Source organism: Erinaceus europaeus, chromosome 15, assembly GCF_950295315.1.
Source record: "Erinaceus europaeus chromosome 15, mEriEur2.1, whole genome shotgun sequence".
NCBI lineage: Eukaryota > Metazoa > Chordata > Mammalia > Eulipotyphla > Erinaceidae > Erinaceus > Erinaceus europaeus.
The window spans coordinates 83,708,410-83,729,444 of NC_080176.1; the positions used below are offsets into that span (position 1 = coordinate 83,708,410).

The 21,035-nt window shown below is 38.6% G+C and overlaps 1 protein-coding gene across 4 annotated transcripts in view; it reads left to right on the forward strand.

The window, feature by feature from the left end:
* The window catches only part of CCDC102B (coiled-coil domain containing 102B), a 264,105-nt gene that overhangs the window by 85,842 nt on the left and 157,228 nt on the right, over positions 1–21,035 (forward strand). For all 4 annotated transcript variants that reach the window (XM_007524081.2, XM_060174023.1, XM_060174024.1 and 1 more), the window contains exon 5: positions 14,350–14,466. In XM_007524081.2, coding sequence (XP_007524143.2) covers positions 14,350–14,466 — 117 coding nt within the window. The remainder of the gene's footprint in view (positions 1–14,349; positions 14,467–21,035) is intronic.

Here is a 21,035-nt window from a genome sequence, read left to right on the forward strand (position 1 = left end):
GGGGCCGGGTGGTGGTGCACCTGCTTGAGTGCATGCATTACAATGTGCAAGGACCTGGGTTCGAATCCCTGGCCCCCACCTGCAGGGTGAAAGCTTTAGGAGTGGTGAAGCAGAATTGCTTCACTCTTTCTATCTCTCTCCCTCACTATCACCTCCCTCCCTCTTGATTTCTGGCTGCCTCTATCCAATAAATAAAGATAATAATAAATAAAAAAACTTTAACAAAAGATGTAAATAACCATAATTAAAAAAATGAATGAAAGATCTTAATAGACATTTCACCAGAGAAGACAGACATGAAGCCATGGAGCATGTGGAAACGTGCTCCACATCCTGTGTCATGAGCAAAACAAAATAAAAACAATGGCAATGAGATATCACGGAATACTTACTCGATAAACCAAGATCCAGAACACTGAGGCCACCAAACACTGGAGAGGAGGCAATAGGAATTCTCATTTATTTTTCGTGAGAAAGCAAAATGTCAGACACTTCAGAAGACAACTTGGTGGTTTTACAGAGTAAAATATCCCTTTATCATCTATCAATTGTGTTTCTTAGTATTCACCCAAACGAAGTGGGGGAAAAAAAAACACATATGAATGTAAATAGTTGCTTCACTCCTAAGTGCTAACTTTTAGAAGCATACATAAAATGCCCTTTAGTAGGTGAATGGTATATAAACTGGGCTATATCCAGACAATGAAATATTATTCATGCTCAAGAGATATGAGCACTTCAGCCATGAAAAAAAAAACAACAAAATACAAAACAAACAAACAAAAATACATATTACTAAGTGAAAAACAAAGTTTCTTGGTGCGATTCTCACTATAGACATCTGGAAACCACCCACTGACGCCAAACTGTGAAGACAAACAGGTGTGTTATTTACATAACTGGGGGTTGGAGAGTGATGAACAGACAGAAAACAAATAACTTTTAAGTCAGTGAAAATAGTGCTGATAATTGCCAGTCCCTGTTCAGGGCGCCATTTGCAGGTCTAGCTTCACCGGCGGGAGACAGACGACCAGGGACTCATGGCTGAGCTAGGAAGCAGTATCTCATTTATTAATCAGATACATCACCTTTTATGCATCTCTTCACCGGAAGTGGCAGGTGAAAGGAAATGACTAGGAGAGGGGGCAAAGCAAAAAAAAAAAAAAGAGTGCAAAAAGAACATAGAAAGCTTCCATCTAACCAGTGGGGATTAAACCAATAAATACCCTGCAGGCAGGGCGGGACCCAGGTAAAACAGTGATTATGTAAACAGACCACGTCGTAAGTAATGCAAGCGAACCTAATGTGATGATCAAAGCAGAAGGTCTTATAAGCAGAATTTAGAAGCATACCAACAGATAATATTTTCACAGTGGCTACATAGCATTATATAGTCATCTAAACTCATAGGATATAAACCACCATTAGTGGAACCCAAGGTAAATTATAGAACTTTGGTAAGAAGGATGCATTATTGTAGATTTAATTGTTGGTACCAAATGCACCATAGTGTAGGGACCTTGTTGATTACATTAGAGTTCTACCAGGGTGAAGGAGTTGTCTCAGTATTCTACCCCTCAGTTTTACTATGAGCCTCAAACACTTCTAAAATCATAGGTTTTTTTTTTTTTTTCCTTTTTAAAGTAAAGAATGTTTTCTACATGATATTTTCCTGAAGTCATGACTCTGGTTTATGGAATTTTACAGATGAAAATAAGGGAAGACTTAGTGAAAATAAAAATAAAGAATGACATTTTAGGAAATATAATCCTTATACAGAACATATGCTTATGTATATAGATATATTATTTACTTATTTATTTAGCCAGAGCATTGCTCAGCTCTGCTTATGGTTATGCTGGAGATTGAACTTGGAATCTTTGGTGCCTCAGACATGAATGCTTTTCTATATAACCATTATGCTGTATCCCCAGTCCTTGCACATACGTATTTATTTTAAACTACTTTCATCCTCTAATTCTATTTAACCAGAAAGAGCTTTTTATGGTCTTTTAAAGTAGTACACTTATTGTTGGTTATTTGAGAACTTAATGAACCAACATTTCCCTTCTGCAAGTAGAAGATTGAAAAGTTTCTCATTGCAATGAAAAAATGTTTCCCCTTGGGTGTGCAAAAAGAACAACAATTGCCTCTCCAAGGAAGATCCTCTGCTCCCGTTTATTTAGAAATGCAACCAAAGGCTTAGAGGAAAATGAACTGATCATACTGGGTCTACACAGATTTCCATCCTGCGTGAAAGCATACATTATGCCTTCTTTTTAAAAAATAAAGGTTTTATTTATTGACTCATGAGAAATGACAGGAGAGTGAAAAGAACCAGACATCACTCTGGTACATGTGCTGTGGAAGCCTGAATTTAGGACCTCATGCTTGAGAGTCCAATGCCTTCCCCACTGCGCCACCTCCCAGACCACCCTTCTTTGTTTTATTATTATATAATTTTAAATGTACACATACACACACACACACACAATCCCACATTACTGTTAATTTTAGTGAAGAAATTTATCCATTGACACATTTGCATGTTACATTCTCTCCTCCTCTCCCCTGTTTAGCTTCTATCATTCATGGCAAGATAGTTAGTAGACACATGCACATATAGGAGCTATATAGTATCGATAATTGTCCTGTGGATGTATTGGGTTATTGTATCCCATATGCTGTAGGTGTACAGCTTTATATTGGGTTTTTGGAAAAGTCAAAACAGATTTTTCTATGTAAAAACCCATCGTGACTTTGTATTTGTTTTGGTTTACTTATTTTTCCAGAGCATTGCTCTGCTCTGCCTTATAGTGCTTCCAGGGACTGAATGACTTTCCCAGCAATCCAACACTTGAGCATCTGTAGACACTACACTGTTGTCTCCTTTGGGAGGCTAGACTCCACTAACCACTATAGTCCAACAGTTCTGCTTTTACCTGTTTGACCCACTCTATTCCCAGCACCTTTGGAAATAATCTGTTGCCGGAACTGTTTTTTCTGTCTTTCGCATATGAGTGAGATCGGCTATTTTTATTTCTCAGCTTGACTTTTGTCAGTTAACATGGTTTCTACCAGGCTGTCCCAAGGGGGAAAATTGTAACTTTTTTTTATAACTAGGTGGCATTCCATTGTGTTAAGAGCTACACTACATCTTCTTCATCTTTTGAGCTACACTTAGGTTGTTTCCATAAAAAAAGGTGAGTGACAATGAAAAAAGGAGCAAGTGGGGGTCGGGCGGTGGCGCAGTGGGTTAAGCGCATGTGGCGCAAAGCGCAGGGACCGGCGTAAGGATCCCGGTTCGAGCCCCCGGCTCCCCACCTGCAGGGGAGTCGCTTCACAGACAGTGAAGCAAGTCTGCAGGTGTCTGTCTTTCTTTCCCCTTCTCTGTCTTCCCCTCCTCTCTCCATTTCTCTCTGTCCTATCCAACAACGAATTGCGTCAAGAAGGGCAATAATAATGACCACAGCGAGGCTACAACAAGGGTAACAAAAGGGGGGGAAAATGGCCTCCAGGAGCGGCGGATTCATGGTGCAGGCATGAATAACCAGCAATAACCCTGGAGGAGGAAAAAAGAAAAAAAAGAAAAAAAGGAACAAGCATAGCTATATAACAGAGTTTTGTAATTTTTATATGCTGGTTCACATAGTAAGTGCTTTCTATAACTTTCTTTGCCTTCTCAACATTTCATTTCTAAAGTTTGAAGTCAGCATTCATAGATTTTTGTTTGTTTTTGCTATTGCTAGGGCTTCACCACTCCGAGGTGACTTTTTCAGATAGAAAAAGGAAGACAGAGACAGAGAGACAGGAGAGTGTGAATACATCAGTGCTATGGGGCCAGGCTTGAACTTGGGTCAAGCACTTAGTAAACTAAGCTTTTTCCCAGGTAAGCTATCAGGTCAACCCAACATTCAGGCTTTTGAAGGATAAAGGATGTTTCTCTGAGTGATGGTCCCATAACTCATTTCATTATATCTCCAATAATAATATTCATTATCTTTGTTCCCATCTTATGCCCCGTGGAAAATCCTTGCAATAAACAATCTTGCACATACTTTGCTAAACTCCAGTGCTTTTATGTTTAATCTGCTACTTTCTACAACTAAGTTTAATATCTGAGTGCAGCTTTCATGCTGATCTATAAATCAAGTTTAAGTTTCAGGTTCAATACAGTCAATTTTTTCTGCTTTCTTTCTCCCCCTTTCCCCCTGCTCCCTTCAGGGAATCATCTTAATTTTGAGATTAATATTCTACCTCGAGAGATAGCTGATCACCATGTGTTACCTGTCCAGTCTGTAAGTGTGTGGCTCCAAATATATACACATATATATCAGCGTTCTCTTCCAGTAGATTATAGTTGAGGTGTCATATAATTTTATATAAACAGATTTTTGCAGTTTACACTCTTCTTTGACTCAGCATGTGTATTTAGGGATTCACTCTTGATGTGGCTTTTTCTTTAACTGCTCTAAGACTGAATACTTTTAGAAAATATTTTATATTTATTTATTTGCTAGGACAGAGAGAAATTGAGGGAGAAGGGGAGATAGAGAAGGTGGAGGGAAAAAGACACCTGCAACAATGCTTCACTGCTATTGAAGTTTCCCTTGCCACCCCAGAAGTGAATAACTTAAAACCAGATCCTTGCTCACTATAATCTGGGCACTCAACCAGGTGTACCACTGGAGAACCCCATACATTTCTTTAATTTTTTAAAAAATATTTTTATTTATTAATCATTGGATAGAGAGAGAGAGAGAGAGAGAGAGAGAGAGAGAGAGAGAAATTGAGAGGGGAGAGGGAGATAGAGAAGGAGAGAGACATCTGCAGTCCTGCTTCACCACTCGTGAAGTTTTCCCCCTGCAGGTGTGGACAGAGGCCCAGGGGCCCTTGAACCTGGGCCGTTGAGCACTGTAATGTGTATGCTTAACCATGTGCACCACCCCCCACCCCAAACTTCTGTATTTTTAAATGGATCCAGTATTCAGTGATGAAATGAGTCACTTCCAGGGAGCTAAGAAAAAGCAAAGAGATGGTGGTTACCAGGCCCCATTGTATAGTTGCAAGTTGCTGTTAGAGTTTTAATGTGCTCACCTTAACAACGTGCTAATTGTGAGAGGTAGATGGGGCTTTTAACAGTTTTATTGCGGTAAACTTGTCAAACTGTCTGTACATCTAAGCACTGAACAGCAGGAATTTACACCAAATGTTATATGTTTGTCATCTAATACCAAAAAATCTGCAAAAACCCTTGAAGACACATTTTATCATTATCAATGGTGATAAGTTTTTTCCCTTCATTTCTGCATTTTTGAGCAAATGTGTGTTTATGTGATCTTTATCTTGTGCTTGCTACTAGCTGATTTTTCTTCCTTTCTTTCTTTCTTTTTTACTCTGCTTGTCTAATCTTTTAATTAAATGTGGCAAAATCATTGCCCTGAGATAGGTATTTACAAAATACCCTCATCCCAACTCAGGACATTTTTCCATCATGCACTTGGACCCAAATACCCATCCCACCACTTCACATCTGCTCCTCTCCCAGAGTCCTTTGCATTAGTGAGTGCACCAGATATGTCACACCAAGTCCAAGTTGCATATTAAGATTTGCCTTTCTGCCCTTCTTTCTGAAGTTCTATCTTTAAATGAGATCACTTGGTACTCCTCTTTTTATATCATTTCACTTAAGATGTCTCCGTTAAGGTCCATGCAACATTAGACAAAGGGGAGAGGGCTTATTGGACTCTTATCATTCAGTTAACTTTGTTGGTGATGAATATTTCCATAAGTATTCTCCAGATTTATTCGAGAACTGTTGCCATGATTTAGAAAAATAGGGCTCCTTTGTGACTTGGAGATTTTAAACCTTGTTAGCTGAGACCAAAGTAGCATTCAGTATAGGACTTATACTCCCTACTGAATATTCAGCCAAAGTCATTCTGAATCCTTTTCTTCCTGGTCTGTGAATGGTGAGAGTTTACTCAGCCTCTTGGGAACAGAAAATTATGGTTCTCTTCTTTTTAAGGTCACTAGGATTTGTTCTTTTGTCATGAGAGTGTTGTTTCTTCACAAATACACTCTGGCTACTAAGGTGTAGGAATCTCTAGAATTCAAGGGTGTTTTTCTGACAGTTCTCTTGCTCATGATCACACTAGTCAGACTAGTTAGCCACTTCCAGCCCTCCCAGCTTCACCCACCATTTCTTAGCAAAGCGCCCTCACTCCCAGCTGTAGCTTATCCCTCCTGTTAGGTAATACTTTCTAGTTCTATCCCTTCCATCTGGGTGGCTTTCTTTTGCCCATTCCTTTCAGCTCTTCCCACTTTCTTAGCCTCACTGCCATTGGGAGCTCTGCTCACTGCTTCCCAACTATATCCCCCTCAATTCATGGCAACCCAGAGTCTTCCTGGCTTCCCATCCCTACTCTGAGAACTCAAAATTTCCTCTAGGTAGTAAACTGGGCAATTCTGGTTTATTGGTAAATGTAAACTAAAACTTTGGTTTGCTTGCTTGATATTAGTGTTTGTACATTTTTTCTTCTATTTTTGGTCTATTTTTTAAGTTTTTCCTGCTTCTTTTTTGATGTTTATTCATTTTTTAAAATTTATAAAATGGAAACATTGATAAGGCCATAGACTAAGAGGGGTACAATTCCCACTACCAGAATTCTCTCTCTTTCCCTAGTGGGGCAGGGCTCTGGGGAGGTGGGGCTCCAGGACACATTGGTGGGGATGTCTACCCAGAGAAGTCAGGTTGGCATCATGGTAGCATCTGGAACCTGGTAGCTGAAAAAGAGTTAAGATATAAAGCAGAACAAACTGTTGAGTAATCATGACCCTAAAGACAAGAATATTGCAGGTGAAGATTTGGGAGTCTCCATTTTGGAAAAAGCTAGTAGGTCTATTTTAGGTATATTCCAAAGGGGCCCAGGACTTTACTAATGTTTGCCTGAGTCTTACAGCTAACATGCAAGGTAGACCCAAGGTATTGTCTGGGGAGATAGTGTCAGTCTTGGAAAAAGGACTAGAAAACTAGATCAGAGAAAATAGTAGCTCCCAAATATGGTAAAAGTTTATAAATATTGTTGACTGTAAACTACATCTATTTGATCTGGGGCCCATATTCAGCACAGGAGCTTATGTAACCTCTGTATACCTGTAGATCTGAGCTCACATTCTGTGACCACAGCTAGGAACATTCCAGGCTGCACTGATTTCAGGATTCATCTTCCTAGAGTGGTAGAGTATGTTGCCCACCCTCCCTTAGGAAAATGGACCAGTCCTAAACACGGTTGACCTGTAAGGGCCCACAAAGGGGACCATTATGTTGTTCCTGATAGAGATGACCAGTGACGATGGAGAGAGTTCTAGGCCCACCATGTTTGTGTGGGATTTTTTTAGTGCTTTCAGGTTGGAAAATGTGACTTGTGGATTTCATCATGCACAATAATCAGAATCATTTTGATGGGACATTAGGAATGCCAGGCTCAGGAGATAGATCAGCAAATTACAGAACAGGACTTTCACGCATTTCCTGATCTCAGGTTGTGTCCACAGCACTGCTGTTTGCTAAAGTTCACCATGGTTTGGTGTCTCCACCCCACCCCAATTCTCTCTCCCTCCCTCTCTCATAAAATAAACTCCTTTAAGAATAAGAACAGGAAGTTTATTGGCAGCTTGTTAGTAAGGGATAATTTTTTTGTTGTCGTTGTTGTGATTTGGTGTCTTGAGTACATTGGAAAGGTGTAACTCAGAAAGCAAAGCAGACCAAAACAATGTAATATTTTCAAATTAAAAATAGAATAAAAGAAAGACATTCAGGTGACTTGTGTCAGTAATTTTACAAATACCTTATTTTTACTGATCAAACAAGTTTGTATAACTTTTTATCCCCAAATATTTATTATGTAGATGGATATACTGAAAAAATACACTTTACTTTATTCCTTTATTAGACACTTTGTTTTATATAAAATATGTACTAGCTAAATTCTTGATGCAATACAAATTAAGTTTCTCTGATGAGCATTATTAATCCATTTTTGGCCATAACCCATGGGGCATCCTGCTAAAGATAATAACTCTTTGAGATTCTAATTTTTTTCCACATACATTAGCCAAGTCTGGTCAAAAATCAGCTATTAGCTAAAATAGATAACCTTGTATTATTGAAGAAAATATTAGTCTGTCCTTTCACATAAATGGAAGACAGGTAGTATTGCAAAATGGTCATATTCAAAATGACTTTTGGAATAATTTCTAGGGAGTACAAAGTATATGTGTTATTTTCATATTTATTTATAATTTTCTGAATTGAAAGAATGATTGAAAGAACTTATTTCTATCCCTACAACCATATATAGAACATCCTAGTTGTTTTCATACAAATATGTCAGTCTTTAGTAGATGCATACTCTATTAATGAACTATTTAAATTAATAAATTAACAAAAAACTTTAAACCTTTTCTGATAATTCAGAATATCTTTTATAGTTTGGGTATTTCTTACCTCTACATAGAAACAATGAAATAGGTAGTAATTAGTTATTTAGTTTTTAGTATTAAAACCATAAATTTAAATTAACGTGAATAGTTATGCCATATGTTTAGAGAGATATTTAAAAAAAATGCCTCAAATAATTACTCTGCTGTAATACAATATCTCCCATTTATGTCAACATGTAATCAACTTCCACACTACATTTAGGAAATAAATGAAACTGGGTAATTTTCATTTCATTCTATCATTTCTCACTGTCTACATTTAGAAAGAATAAAAATGGTAATTCTTATTTCATTCTATCCATAAGCAATTTCATCCTTGAATACACAAACTAATTGAAAAAAATGTATCTATCCATATCATTAAGAGTTGCATTTCTAGTAAGTGATTAGTTTATATTTAATAGTTTTTTTTTATCACAATATGTGCTACCTTGTCTAATTTTGAAAAAGTCATGGAGGTGTAATAATTGTTAAGACAGTTCAATTCAAATGAAATTTTAATAGTTTCAGATGCATTCATAATATACATGTTGTATGTTTTATACACATTTTACTACATGTTGTAGAGGGGAACTTTTTTGAGCATGAACACATTACAATATGGTGATCTATAGGGGAGTGAAAAGAAATAACAGATTCTGTGTTGCCAGCTGTGACTTTGAACTGAGCGCTCAGTCTGACAGGGACTCAGAGGTTGTATAGGCTTCTCTGCTAAATTAGAATGAATATGGGCCCTGGGTTAGATCATTGTGGTAAATAGTTAATTGTGTTTATGTATCTTCTTCAAGTTTTCAAGCAACTTCCTTCCCTAATTCTGCTTTCTAGTTCTACTTGCAACTCTGACACCGTCTTCCCAGACACTAGTTCTGATATACCTGATATGTTAGCTATAAAGCTCAAGCAGAGATTCTGAACTCCCAGGGCAGATGAGCTCACCAATGCTTCCTAGAACCTCACTTCTCCAGAGCTTTACCCCATTAGGGAAAGATAGAAACAGGCTGGGGGTATGGATGGTGTGCCTTGCACTTTCCACCTCTTTCTCACTCTGTTTCTCATTCCCTGTCTAGAAGAAAGAAAAAGGGGGGAAAAGCCTACAGGAACAAAGCCCCAGTTAAAATCCTGATGGAGGAAAGAAAGAAAGAAAAAGAGAGAGAGAGAGAGAGAGAGAGGAAGGAAGGGAGGGAGGAAGAAACTGCCAACTATAAATTTTAAAAATAAGAATAAATATCAAAATCCTCCTACCTTTAGTCATCTGTTGAAGCATTTATAATAATAGACTTCCTGATACCTGTTATAAGAAATCTGTTGTCTCTGTGCTTGCAAAATATATGCTTATTTGCTGTTTGTCTGCCAGGTAACATTCCTTTGACTAATAATACCACTAGGTCTGTTTTTCAGGCTGGTCCCCTTACTGCAAGAATCCTACTCTAAGGCAAAGTCTGGATGAGTCAGAGATTTTTCTGGTCCATAGACTTGAAAGGGGTATATTGCCACATATAATTACCTGTAACTCTTGATGTCTGGCTGATGTCTTGAGGGTCTGGAGATTGTACATGGGGTAATTAAAATAAACTCAATATCTTATAGCATCAAAGGAATGTACCTTTTGTAATATTTGGATAATGACAACTGCCAGTACCCTTATTCTGATATGTTCCCCCTTAGGAGTGCATTCTGAACTTATTCATTCATTTATTTTTACATTTTTTTATTTTTTGGTATACAGAGAGAAATTAAGAGGTAAGGAGAGATAGAGAGGGATCAAGAGAGAAAGAGAGACACCTGTAGCATTACTTCACTGTTTGTGGAGCTTTTCCCTTTAAGATAGAGACTCAGGGCTCAAACCAGGGTCCTTGTGCCTTGTACATGCACTTAACCAGGTGTGCAGAACCTGGCCCCCTTACCATGAGTTTTAAAGGGAATTTATCTAATGCCCTCTTTTAACCTTTTAAGGATAGTAGCACCTTTGGTGTTTTAATAGGAGTAATACAAAATGCATTGTACCTGGCAAGGCAATGAAAGAACACCAACCAGCTATCTTAGTGGCTGAGATAAATAGAGGGATCTGTCTTTGATGTGAGAAGGAATATTGAAGTTTTTTTTTTTTAATTTATAAAAAGGAAACATTGACAAAACCATAGGATAAGAGGGGTACAACTTCATACAATTCCTACCACCAAAACTCGGTATCCCAACCCATCCCCTGATAGCTTTCCTATTCTTTAACCTTCTGGGAGTATGGACCCAAGGTCATTGTGGGATGCAGAAGGTGGAAGGTCTGGCTTCTGTTAATTGCTTTCCCACTGAACATGAGCGTTGACTGGTGGATCCATACTCCCAGCCTGTCTCTCTCTTTCCATAGTGGGGAAGGGCTCTGGGGAAGCAGAGCTCCAGGACACATTGGTGAGGTTGTCTGTCCAGGGAAGTCTGGTTGGCATCATGCTAGCATCTGGAACCTGGTGGCTGAAAAGGGAGTTAACATACGAAGCCAAACAAATTGTTGAACAATCATGGACCTAAGGGCTGAAATAGTGCAGATGAAGAGTTGGGGCAGGGGGCTCCATTTTATAGATAGCTAATAGGAATATTTTAGTTATATTCCAAAGGGCCTGTGGCTATACTAGTTTTTGTTTGTTTGTTTGTTTGTTTTGTTTTTTTTCCCTGAGCCTGAAATCCTCCACACATTTTAACCACTCACCTAATATTTGACATCTGGGTTGCTTCCACGTTCTGGTGACTACAAATTGTGCTGCTGTGAATAGAGGTATAAACAGATATCTTTTGATAGGTGTTTCTATTTCCTATGGGTAAATCCCCAGGAAAGAAATTACTGGGTAGTTTTGCTGCTAAACGGATTTGAGTTACAACTTCATTAACCTCAACATAAAATTGAATAAAGTAGCAATTTTGAGTTCAAAGTATAATATTCATTTGATCAAAATAACTACAGTTTTTATAGGAAGTATAGGATTTAAGAATCAATAATATCCTAATTGCTTTTTTATTGAATTGATCTAATGGTTTTAGCTGTATAATTATTCCATTTGCTGTTTTCCTTTTATCTTTTGTCTTGCCTGCTGGGTGAGGATTAAAACAATGAAAGTAGCAGAGTGGCTGGAGGAGAATAAGAAGAATGAAGAAATGCAGATGAGGGTAATAGGAACAAACATACTAAGGGCTTTCACTAATTCTTGTATGGAACACAAGCCAAATTGCTTTTTTTAAAAACATTTAATTATATTGCTTCCTTGAAAGGGAAGTACAGATCCATGTGGAAAGCAGAAAATGTGGGGCAAGTATTAAAATGATTGAAATAAGAGATCATAGCATATTTTAATTTCCTCTTGAGGAGATGTTGGTTTATAAGACTGTGAATATCTTTGGTGAATGAATTCCCTTAATTTGTGCATTGCTACACCATGACTCACTACCAAAGAATCAGTTTCTCTTCACACAAATCCACTGAGTCTTTCTACCTCTCTCACCCTCTTTGGCTAAATTAATTGTTTAGATAAAATTTTCTTTTTCTTTTTCTAAATTTCACGGGTGGAGTAAATATTTTACAGTATAGTCTTTAACACAAGAGTACAATCCCCCTCCTTTCCCTTTAACTGGTATCTAGGAGACACAATAGGACCCCAATGCCCACTCATTCTTTCCTTCCTTCCCCAGAGTCCTTTGCTTTGGTGTTATAAGCCGATCCCAGTCCAAGTTTCGCCTTATGTTTCTAATTTTAAGAATTGCTATGGGAAGCATCATTGCCTATTCACAGGTGTTTTCTCATGTTTGAATGTTTTTATATTTTCTGTAGAAGTTTTAGGTTCACCATGTATTGAATGGAGTACATACATGTACATTTCTCATATAGGCCCTATTCCCCACATTCATTATGAATGTCCCTTTATTTGGGGGGTGTGGGGCTGTTGATTAGCCTTCTGCTGATAAGCCTTCAGTGACATAGCTTTGTCTCCCACTGTCCACTGCTTGCTTCAGAGTCACTCCTGGTATTGTATATCCCGTGGGTTCAGACAAGTGTTTCATGACATGTAATCACATTTGAGAATCCCATATACCGTCCTTTCCTTGTCCTAAATTTTCCTATGCTCACCTATCAAAACTTCCTCCCACCAGCCTCTAAAATCACTGGTCTTATTATTTTCATAGTTTCACATTTTCTGAGAAGTCATAGAGACAAAAAGCACAGTGTGCAACATTTTTAGATACTCTTCTTTCACTTACAAATATGTATTTAAGCCTTGCCCATGTTGTCCCCATACACACACACTGGGATTAGTGCTAGAGCTCAGTGCCTGCATGACAAATGCCACTTTTTAAAATATTTTATTTTATTTTATTTATTTATTCCCTTTTGTTGCCCTTGTTGTTTTATTGTTGTAGTTATGATTGTTGTTGTCGTTGTTGGATAGGACAGAGAGAAATGGAGACAGGAGGGGAAGACAGAGAGGAGGAGAGAAAGACAGACACCTGCAGACCTGCTTCACCGCCTGTGAAGCGACTCCCCTGCAGGTGGGGAGCTGGGGTTTGAACCGGGATCCTTATGCCGGTTCTTTGCGCCACCTGCGCTTAACCCGCTGCGCTACAGCCCGACTCCCGGCAAATGCCACTTTTTCCCCTTTGGATCTTTTGTTTGAACAGAGAGAGAAAGAAATTGAGAAGAGAAGAGATGGGGAGAAATAGATGGGAAGAGAGAGATACCTGGAGCCCAGTAGCACTGCCTGTGAATCTTTTCACCTACAAATGGGGAACAGGGACTTGAACCAGGGTCCTTGCACATGGTGATGTGTGTACACATTACAGCCACTGCCCAGATCTCTTTCATGTCTTTTTATGGGCTGCTAACTTCTTTCTTTTTGTGTTGAATGAAATTCCATTGTCTACTAGTACTATAATTTAACTGAGCTGTTTCATCTGTGGTAGCTTCCTATAGTAATATAGTATATATTACTTTTCTGGGGAAATCACACACTTATTTGTTTGTTGTAGTGGTCTCTTATTGAAATAGCTATTTAGTATAATATATGTGTCAGTTGTGCATTATTGAAAATCAACATGTGTATATATCACATACTGTTTTGTTTTTTTTTTTTGCCTTTGGGTTATAGCTGGGGCTTGGTGTGGGAATTATGAATCCATTGCTTCTGGAGGCCATTTTTCCAACTTATTTGATAGAACAGAGAGAAACTGAGAGGAGAGGGAGAGAGAAAGAGAGAGAGCCAGAGAGCCAGCCAACCTGCAGACCTGCCTCATTATTTGTGTTGCAAACCCCCTGCAGGTGGGGAGCCAGGGAGCTCAAACACAGGTCCTTGCTCTTACTATGAGAGCTTAACTCAGTGTCCCAGCGTCTGACATCCCCCCCACCTACCCATACTTTTGTACATTTTTACCAACTTTAAGATTATATAGTTATGCTTTTTTCTCATACTCAGTTTGTCTCTGTGGCAATCAGTATGCTATTTACACTTCATTAAAAAAAAGGTATAGACAGAGTACAAAGTATACTGTTAGTTCTAATAGTCAAGATTAGCAGATCAGGATGACTGGATTAGTCCAACTGGTAATTACTAGGAGTCTGTGGAGAAAGCTTACTTTTGTCCAGTTTTCAACTGACAAAATTGGATTCCTGTGGATTTGCTGATATACTCCCTGACAACCTGAGATTTTTTTTCAACAAAAGCGATAAAAATAAATGCTTCAGCAATAGTAATTACAGCAGCAACAACAAAATGTGCCTGAAAATAAAAGCAAAATAGAAAACTCACATGCAGTGTCTTAGAACTGACCTTTGTAGCATTGTGTGATTATAATTTTAACTTTTTTTTCCAGTTGAGCATTCTTTTTGGTCAAGAAGAAAATGAAATGGGACACCTATCAGGAGATAAAAAGGAAGGACTGAAATATCCAAGCAGTAAGGAGAGAATGGTCTCTGAGTTAAGAACAGAGGTAAGAAGGCAAGGGAGATACCTTAATGGTTATGCAAAGAGTCTGTCATTCATGAGGTTCCAAAGTCTCAGGTTCATTCCCCCACACTGCCATAAGCCAGAGCTAAGCATTACTTATTTTTTAAGAGGAATCAAATCATCAGAGCAGGTATCACCTTTTTTTTTTTGGGGGGGGGGGCTGAGACCTGAAAAGCATTTTTTTTAAAGATTTTATTTATGTATTAATGAGAAAGATAGGAGGAGAGGGAAAGAACCAGACATCATTCTGGTACATGTGCTGCCAGGGATCAAACTCAGGACCTCATGCTTAAGAGTCCAAATCTTTACCACTGCACCACTTCCCGGACCACCTGAAAAACATTTTGATTAAGAACAGCCCAACGTGTAGAAAGGTTTACTTAACAGTTAAAGACTGAATCTCCTTCATTAGTTATGAAGCCTCTTGTCAAGATCTTTGATATCTACAGAGTGTAGTAACTTTGCTTAAAGCAGGACACACACATTTTGCTCATCTAATTATAGTCTTTCGAGAGATGTACAGGTACCATGATATTTGACTTTACTGGGTTCTTGCATAAGAACTAAACTCTGGATGCAAATATAGACAGGAATTGCCTGTATTTGACTAGGTGCACTTGAGCTCATATTCATTTTAGTGAAATTATAGAAATATTTTGTTAAAAAAAAAACAACTGGGACAGTTTTATACAGGGAAAAAAAACACAGAGCTGTGTGTGAGTGTCTTTGAATGTGTTGTATGACTTTATGTGTCCATTTAAATTATTAATTATAATACGGAAAGTTCCTCCTTTCCTTGAAAAAACGAAAGAGAAATAATTGCTTTTTGCTGTCATTCTTTTATCTTCTACATCAACTGTGTTTAGGCCGTAACATCATCGTACAACCTTATGCTCACATGAAAGTTACTGTGTATTTGGTTTTTTTAAAATTTTTTATATTTATTTATTTCCCTTTTGTTGCCCTTGTTATATTTTTAATTTTTTAAATTTATATTTATTTATTTATTTTTCCTTTTGTTGCCTTTTTTATTGTTGTTGTAGTTATTGTTGTCATCCTTGTTAGAGCAGAGAGAAATGGAGCGAGGAGGGGAAGACAGAGGGGGAGAGAAAGAGAGAGACCTGCAGACCTGCTTCACCGCCTGTGAAGCGACTCCCCTGCAGGTGGGGAACCGTAGGCTGGAACCGGGATCATTACCCTGGTCTTTGCGCTTTGTGCTTAACCCGCTGCTCTACTGCCTGACTCCCCTGTGTATTTGTATTGTAGTTTGATTAAAGTATAACTTAAGTCTAGAATTTTTTATTTTAAAATATGCATTCAATAAGGCAATTTTTATATACATATGGATCTCTGGATGTTCAAAAACGGCTTTGGGTAAATTCCTAGAAATGCTATGTCTTGCCCAAGAGAATGTTTGTCTCTTTAATCTTTTGGACATAGTGTCAAATTACCTATTAGAAAAATTGCACCAGTTGACAATCTCACTCACTTATTGTGTATAAAGGAGTTCACGTCAACTGCTCTATGACTAACAGCATACATTATTAATTTCAATAGTTTCCTAGCTGTCAGGCAAAAAATGTCATTGAACTTTGTATTTCATTGATCTAAATGTACCCATTTGCTAGTTTTTGCCCGCTTTTATTGATATCCTTATTATATAGTCACCGTTTACTGAGACTTTACTAGATATTATATTTGTTGTACTGGGCCATTGATATCTAATAACTTATTAACATTTTGACATTCTTAGGACCTATGTATTCTTATCTACATTAAAAAGATATAGCCTCCAAGGACTGACTTTGATGAAGGTACTAAAATAACCTCAAACATTATCAAAATAGTGCTTTTTTTTTTTTTCCATTTTGGGGGAGATAATGACTTACAGTGGAGTTGTTGCCTCCCTTTCCAGTTATTTTCTTGAACCCTGTTCAAGCTTTGCTTTGTATTTTCATTTCCTTGCCCTCCTCCTCCTCCTCCTTCTTCATTTAGCCTCTTCATCCCATCTTCATCCCATCCCTTGCCCTCTGTCTCCAGTGTCCTTTGTTTTGATGCAATATACCACACCTTAAGATTTCCCTTGTTGCTTTTGTTCTTATGTTCTACCTATGAATACAATCATTTGGTATTGGTCCTTTTCTTTCTAACTTATCTCTACCAACATGATACTTTCAAGTTCTGGTGAAGGTATTGCAAAAGAGATGGTTCTGCCATTTTTAATAACTGATATATATTATCTTAGCCCCTCATCTGTCCTTAGACATCTGGTTGCTTTCAAATTTGGCCTATCACAAATTGTACTGTTGTGAACATAGGTATGCACAGATCTATTTGGATGAATGTGCTTGTTTTCCCTGAGTATATCCCTAGGAGAGAAATTGCCAGCTCTAGGTAGATCCATTTCTAGCATTAAGATGAATTTCTAGATTTTTTTCCACAGGGGTTGGAACAACTTTCATTTCAATGAAAGTCTTTTAACCTATGAGTATGAGAGTCCTTTAACCTATGCTATCATTTAGTTCCAATTTTTCACTCTCAAACTCAGATGAGTTACAGAAAAAAAAAAATCACCCAGCTAATGAATTCTCAAAACTATAATGGGGAGTATCAGTATTGGACAAAGTTAACTGGTCTACCATCATTATATGGAATCACTGAAGTCATTGCGGGGGGGGGGCAGTCTTCTGATATCAGATATCACAAGTCATTGATGAACATTACAACAGAAGACAGCTTTGAAATATCTAACTCCTACCAGAATATACCAATATTTTCATTTGATACATATGCCCTGCCCATTTCTTAACCCACCCAAACTTTTTTGAAGTAAACTCATGCAAGTCCTATGATCTACCCCCTGAACCATATCTCTAGTCACCAGCTCAGTTTCAGCTAGGAGCGAAGGGAGCTAGGGGACAGAGTGACACAGAACTTTTTGGTTGTTTGATTCTAATCACTATTGCTAGTGTGGTTGACTTGGGGGATATTTTCATCACTAGTAGAAAAACAGTGTAGTTTCATAGGAGCCATTCCTTTGTTCCAAGAAGTGGGGACCATACAGAAAGAAGAAACAGGCTTTTGTTCTGTGTTTGGGCAAGAGAAGTGTACTGCCACGGCCTTTGCTCAAATGAGAAATTCAAACTTGAGCTCTGCAAGTACAGTGTAGAATTTGCTCAGCTGAGGTCTAGTAACTTGATGATGTAGAGGTAGAAACGGGCCTGCCTGCGGAGACCTGCTTTCAACTAAAGGAGCAGGATTAATCAAAATCATACCCTGAAGTGAATCTGGGAGATTTAACCCAGTTAGAGAGTTTAGGTGAACAGATACCCAAGATTTTACATGCTGACATACTTAGCTGAAATCATTATTGACTGAGAAAGTGTTGTATAATCAGGAACCCAATCCCCCCTCCTAGTTAAATTTACTAAAATTATGACTGAAGTTGCTGATCTGAATTAATTTCAGGGTTGGGACTCATAACTTTTAGTGACTTTACATGTTCCAGCAAAGAGATTTGGATGACTGAGAATATTCACTTGGAATGGCTTAGGAAGGGTTCTATAATTTTAAAACAGAATATTAATGGTCACAAGCTGGTTAAATTAGAAGTCTATCTGGTAATATGGATTTAGCATTCTGGCACATTCTGGCCTCCTATTGACAAAACTCATGAAACAGAATCTATAAAAAGATATTTGCTATGAGCATGTGGTTGGAGAAAAATAATATACTGGGAGAAGTGAAAATCAAACTGTCACACACAGAAATGAATTCTGCTTCATTCCACAAACCTAAGTCTAAATAGTCCAATTACCCAGGACTAAAGCTGTCACTTGTCCTGCATTTACAGACAACTGATAAATAGGAAATTAAATAATGGATGAAAGCCTGAGATTTATCTAGGAAGCACTAAATGCCTTGAATAACATTTTTTTTCTGATAAAATTTTAGCATTATGTAGTAAGGGAAAATATTTCAAACTCTTTTGCTGGGTCAACCCACTGCTAGTAGCTATTCCTGGTGGGTAGGTGTTCAGGAAAGCTAAGTTAGATTGTAAATTTACTAGTGATTCACTTAGAACCCAGTAGTATTTTTTTATCCGAAATTTCTTTTTTTTAATAGTAGGACTTTTCTTATTTTTTAAATACTTTGTTTATTTTTCTTTTTTTGTTGTCCTTGGTTCTTTTAACATTTTTTATTATCTTTATTTATTGGAAAGAGAAAGCCAGAAATCAAGAGGGAAGGGGGTTATAGAAAGGTAGAGAGACGAACAGATACCTGCAGCCCTGCTTCTCCACTTACAAAGCTTACCCCCTACAGGTGGGGACTGGGGGCTTGAACCCAGGTCCTTGTGCACTGTGTGTGCACTTAACCAGGTGCACCACCACCCAGCCCCACCCTTGTTGTTTTTATCATTGTTATGGTTATTATTATTGTTGTTAATGATATAGTTGTTGCTGGATAGGACAGAGAGAAATGGAGAGATGAGGGGAAGACAGAGAGAGGGAGAAAAAGACACCTGCAGACCTGCTTCATCACTTGTGAAGCGACCCCCCCCTGCAGGTCGGGAGCCAGGGGCATGAACCTGGATCTTACACCGGTCCTCGATTTTCACTCCATGTGCACTTAACTTGTTGTGTTACAGCCCAACCCCCGATACAAGGACTTTTTAAAACGTTATTTGTTTTATTAATAGGACAGAGAGAAATTGAGAGGGAAAAGATATGGTGAGGGAGTGAGAGAGATCGGCAGAAACATATTTGCAGCGCTGCTTCATGGTTTCTGAAGCCTGACCCCTGTAGATGGGCATAAGGGGCTTGAACCCAGATCCTTGCACATGGCAAAACATGCCACATATACTTAACCAGGTGTATTTCTTAGCCTGGCCATGAGTCCTAAATTTCATTCTTCTTAAATTTTTGTTAGTGATTTAATAGTGATTAACAATATTGTAAGATAACAGAAGTACAATTCCATATAGTTCCCACCACCACAGTTCTGTGTTCCTTCCATTTTAAGCTTCCCTGTTCTTTATCTCTCTCTGGGAGTATGGACCAAAATTCTTTATTGGGCTCAGAAAGTGGAAGGTCCTGCATCTGTAATTGCTTCTCCACTTGATGTGGACATTGCAGGTTCATCCATACCTCCAACCTGTTTCTATATTTCCCTGGTGGTGTAGGGATCTAGGGAGGTGAGGTTCCAGGAACTATTGGTGAGGGCATCTGCCCCGGGAAGTCAGGATGGCATCCTAGTAGGGTCTATAAATTGGTGGTTGAAAGGTGGTATTTCTTGCCAGTTGATTGGTGATTTTATTAGTATCTAACATTGGTGATTTATTTTCCTATTTAATTTAATTTCCCCATCATATATCCTATTTCTTGCTACTTTTCTACTAGGTAAAGAACACTATATAAAAGATTGCTATATGGTTAAGCAGAAGTGGTTACCTAGTCAATGTGTGTGTGTGTGTGTGTGTGTGTGTGTGTGTGTGTGTGATTAATAGTGGATGGCAAGATTGTAAGGTTACATGGAATAGTTCTGCACTGCACCCACCCCCAAAATTCTGTGTCCTCACTCTCCCACCTCCCAGAGATAACTACCATAGCTCTCACAAAGTCATAGAAACCATTTGCCTGCTTCTTCTTTTGTGTGTGTTTTTAAATTCTCTCTATTTTTTGAATTTCTAAAAATTTATTATCTTAATTTTATCTGTGGCATAGAGACAGATAGAAATTGAGAGGGCGGGGGTCGGGCGGTGGCGCAGTGGGTTAAGCGCATGTGGCGCAAAGCGCAGGGACCGGCGTAAGGATCCCAGTTCGAGCCCCGGGTCCCCACCTGCAGGGGAGTCGCTTCATAGGCGGTGAAGCAGGTCTGCAGGTGTCTATCTTTCTCTCCCCTCCTCTCTCCATTTCTCTCTGTCCTATCCAACAACGAATTGCGTCAACAAGGGCAATAATAATAACCACAACGAAGCTACAACAAGGGCAACAAAAGGGGAAAAAAAATGGCCTCCAGGAGCGGTGGATTCATGGTGCAGGCACCGAGCCCAGCAATAACCCTGGAGGAGGAAATAAAAAAAAAAAGAAATTGAGAGGGCAGGGCAACAAAAGGGAATAAATAAATAAAATAAATATTAAAAAAAAAGAAATTGAGAGGGAAGGGGTTGATAGAGAGGGAGAGAGACAGAGAGACACCTGCAACACTGCTTCACCACTTGCAAGGCTTTCCCCCTGCAGGTGGGGATGAAGGCTCCAACTCTCACCCTTGCCCATTGTGACATGTGTGCCTAATCAGGTATGCCACCACGGGCCCCCTTGTTTGTTTTGTAGCAGTTAAAACTGCAAAATGCCAATTTGTCACAGGGTCAGCCTAACTACTTTTTGGAATTCCCTGCAGATTTACATTTTTAGCTAATACAAGGCACCCACCCATGTCTTCCTGAGGGCCCAGACTACCCAGAACCTCACAGTCAGTCCCCTCAGTGTGTGAGTACAGGCATGCCTGAGATGGTACCTTCGCCTAAACATCCTGTATGTTCTTTCAAGATCT